The sequence below is a fragment of the Furipterus horrens genome, unplaced genomic scaffold (genome assembly GCF_987537825.1).
Source record: "Furipterus horrens unplaced genomic scaffold, mFurHor1.1.pri manual_scaffold_2, whole genome shotgun sequence".
Classification (NCBI taxonomy): Eukaryota; Metazoa; Chordata; class Mammalia; order Chiroptera; family Furipteridae; genus Furipterus; species Furipterus horrens.
This window is the reverse complement of record NW_028327172.1, coordinates 31,899,890-31,903,816: the sequence shown is the minus strand read 5'-3', so window position 1 is coordinate 31,903,816 and position 3,927 is coordinate 31,899,890. Positions and strand designations below refer to the sequence as shown.

The window sequence follows — 3,927 nt, the reverse complement described above, 5'->3', positions numbered from 1 at the left end:
AGACTATGTGACTGAAAATGTTTTCTGTAATCAAATTAATAAATACTGAGAGCTCTTTGGAATAAAAGGCAAATCTGACATAGATCCTATCCTCAGTGAACATGGAGTCGACTGATACTCCTTGAAAACCAGCCATTGAAGGATTAGAGGGAGCCCAAGGAGGGAGAGTCAGGGCAAAGACCAAGGGCAGAACAAGAGGGAGCACGTGAGATTCTTGGAGAGGGTACGTGAAAGGAAACACAGGTAGACAACATACCTCATCTTAAATATGCCCCAATGCTGATTTATTTAGTTATAAAAGTTAACTTCATGCTGCAAAGTTTAAAAAAGGTAAAAGAACTAAGGTCAGTGACTTAAATTTGCCAAGTAGGGATTTAGCACAGACCTTACTTGAAAATCATTATTTGTTCCTTCATTATTCATTATTTCAGTCAACATTTATTATGCTATGGAGCTAGACTAAGGCCTGCCAACACCAAAGTAGTCTGCTGCATTAGTGCTCAATTGAGCTTTAATTCTTTTAATTTATACAGACAGATTGCAGGGGAGCAACCACAGAAACTTGTCAGAAATGCAATGTTCTCGTAGGTCCTGTCAAGTGCAGTGAGGAAAGAAATGTAGATTTTCTTGCAGTGTTTTCATCTTCTGGTGAATGTGGGACTTTACAGAAGAGGGAATAGGTCTGTACTCAGGTTGGCAAAGCTTCCTTGCGGTTGGGGTCTGGGCCCTGGGGGAGGCTGTCCTTCAGACATTCCTCTCAGTGTTTGTGGAACTGGAACTGTCTTAAACCTCAGGAGCAGGATTATTATGTTAACTATTTTAATTTTGGGCCCAGAGGCTAGACACCTTAAGAAAACCTCCTAAACTGATAGAGACAAAGCTGGCTCTCAAAGTCACATCTGTCTGAACAAAGCAAGACTCAGAATTAGGACACCAGAGTGCTCCCCGACATCTCCAGGGCTTCCTGCGGAGGGCTTCCTCCGTGTTCATCCGCCTCAGGAGTGTCCTGCAGAGCCCTCTGGAGAACCTGCCTCAGGGTCTGACGCCGCTTCCCCCATCGCTGCCTAAAGGAGCCAACGAAGAAGTAAATGATGGGGTTGGTGCTGCTGTTGACACAGGACAGAATATAAGCAGTCAGGTAAACACGAAGGAAGGTAACAAAATCTTTTTGAAACCAGATTACGAGGAAGTATTGGATGCCGAAGGGCAGGCCACAGATCAGAAAGACCAGCACTGTGAGCACGACAGTCACATAGAGCCTGGTCAGCGGTACCCGCTGGGAGCCACACAGCAGTCTGGTCAGCAGGGCCAGGCTGGACCCAGAGAGAAGCAAAAACAGCAAAATCAGCCAAGTGGCAATGATGAAATCCAACACTTTACACCAAATATGTTGTATATCTCTAGTGAGGAAGCCACAGTAGTTCCCTTCCAGGATGCTCAGCAGCAGGCACAGGACCCAGAGCAGGACACACATGACAGTGGACATATGTCTAGGGCGGTGGCAGCGGTACCAGATGGGCCACATGACAGACAAACAGCGCTCTGTGCTAATGGCACTGAGAAAGCTCAGGCTTGCGATGTAGGCAAAGACTGACACAACAATGAAAAAGTCTGGGATGGATTTGGAGTTGGAACAGAAATAGTTGATGAGTTCGTCCAGGGCATGCAATATACTGCAAGAGAGTAAGGCGAAGTCAGCTCCCGCCAGGTTGAGGATGTAGACGGAGAAGGCGTTCCTCCTCGTGTGGAAGCCCAGGAGCCAGAGCACAACAACGTTGCCTGCCAGTCCTGCCAAGGCAATGGTGATTGACAGTAAGTTCAGGGTTATGATCTCCATTCCAGAAGTTAGAGGCAGCTGTTCACTTCTATTTATTGGTGTGAATTCTGTGGTCCAGGCTGTGACATCTGGATCCATGCTCAGAAACCCTCCGCTGGTGCCACTGGAACAGAAACAAGACTTGAGCACCTGGTGCATGATCACTGAGTCCAACAGCCACCCGGCTATTTGGGAATTACTGTCTGTGCTACAGAGGAGGGAAATAGAGGCCTGAAGAGATTAAGAAACAAAAGGCTTCACAACCTTGGAGTCCTAGAATCTGGATTTAAATTTAGTTCACATTGACCCTAAAGCCTGGACATCCTCTATTGTTACATGGACACTCTACTGATATGGGAATATTCTATGATCCAAACACCTCCTGTCACAGTCCTAAGCCATGTTGTGTCTGCAGGAGGCAGGAGGAGGAAAATCTGCACAGGTATGTGGACGACAATAGTACCTGATCTCAGCATTACTTGTGCCCTGGTACTGAGATTTCCTTTAAAGGACTGGGAGTCAGAGCCCCAGATGTGCTTTCTGGGCTAACTCAGTGGTTGAGAGTGTCCATGATTTAGGGTTATAAATGGAACACAACCCTTGCTATAGTGGTGTGAACATGGTTAGGCTTCTTGTGCTGGAAACGGTCAAGCATGTCATCTTTATGAAGATGGAAAGTACTTTTCTCCTGTTCAGGGGTTTGTCTAGGTATATGTGGAACATAGTTTAAGTGACTTTTATAATGGATTTCTTCCTAGAGCATCCAAAATCATAAACATAAACTACTTATCAATAAGTGTACTCCCACCTTTCTTTTATTTAAAAAAATTTAAAAATATTTTATTCCTTTATTTTTAGAGAGAGGGGAAGATAAGGAGAAAGAGAGGGAAAGATACATCAGTGTGTGGTTGCCTCTCTCAAACCCCCACAACTGGGGACCTGGACCACAACCCAGGCCTGTGTCCTAACTGGGAATTGAACCTGTGACCTTTTGGTTTGCAGGCTGGCACTGGATCCATTGAGCCACACCAGCCAGGGCTCACTTTCTTTTTAAACAAAATTACTTTTATGATGATAGTGAGAGATTATTTCAAAGAAGTTACACCCAATAGAGGTGCAAAGACTCAAACAGAACTTGAAACAAACACACACACACACACAGAGAGAGAGAGAGAGAGAGAGAGAGAGAGAGAGAGAGAGAGAGAGAGTAAGGAAAACTGAGCTTTAGGAGATGAAGGTAAGAGATGGATTTTTTTTCCATTTGCCATTAAATCTCATTCCCATCTTCTCTACCCTCTGCCGAGTCATGGGAAGACCCGTCTGTTTGCTTCTCCACCGGGCTCCTTCTCCCTCTGGCTCCTAGTTATTCTCAGGAAAGGTAGACACTGAGAGGTGACTGGAGGGCATGAGGAGGGTGATTGGGGTTTTAACTCCCTGGTTTTCAGCTGTAACTATGTGAGTTGGCCAAGGTCATTATTCTGCCTAAACACAGTCCCTGTCTGGTGGCTTTTCTTATGGTCACAGCAACAACCAAGGCTACAGTCACATCCCTTAGCTTTTCCTTTACCCTTCAGGACATGCAATGACGATAGCTCCTTATTATGCCTTCTCTTTGGTGGCCTGTGCATCCTTTACCGGTTTCCCTTAGCCCTGCTCACCCCTTTATACACAGTCCCTTCATTACACTCTTCTCAATACCCTCATTAGGTTGTGCCATCTATTTTCTCCGGGGACAAACCAGATACAAAGATACAAATAATAATAATAATAATAATAATAATAATAATAATAATAATAATAATGAACCCCCCAGACCTTTGAACAGTAAGCTAATCTGTGAAACCTGAGGTTATTAACAATTTAGTTTTGAAAACAATGTCAGTGAAGCAGAGGGGACCTGGTTGGCCCTGTGTGGATCTCCCACAGTCTACATTCCAGCACCCAAAGTGTCCCCGAGGGAGCTTCCTGTCTCTGGACTCTTGCTGATGGGTGCCCTTGGTTCCCTGCATGTCCCACCCAAGGTGCAATTGTGAGCATATGGACTCAGAGGGACAAAACAATACTGCCTTTATAAGAAGACAATTCTCAGCTGACTCTTACCTTAGCACCAT

At 45.1% G+C, this 3,927-nt stretch overlaps 1 protein-coding gene across 1 annotated transcript; it reads right to left on the bottom strand.

Annotated features, from left to right (window-relative positions):
* Positions 1–925: 925 nt before the first annotated feature.
* On the bottom strand, positions 926–3,927 carry LOC150018089 (mas-related G protein-coupled receptor member X2-like). The gene is made up of 2 exons (XM_090267630.1): positions 3,917–3,927; positions 926–1,940 (listed from the first exon to the last, which is right to left on the bottom strand). The coding sequence occupies exons 1-2, from the start codon at positions 3,925–3,927 to the stop codon at positions 926–928; spliced, it is 1,026 nt and encodes a 341-aa protein (XP_090123756.1).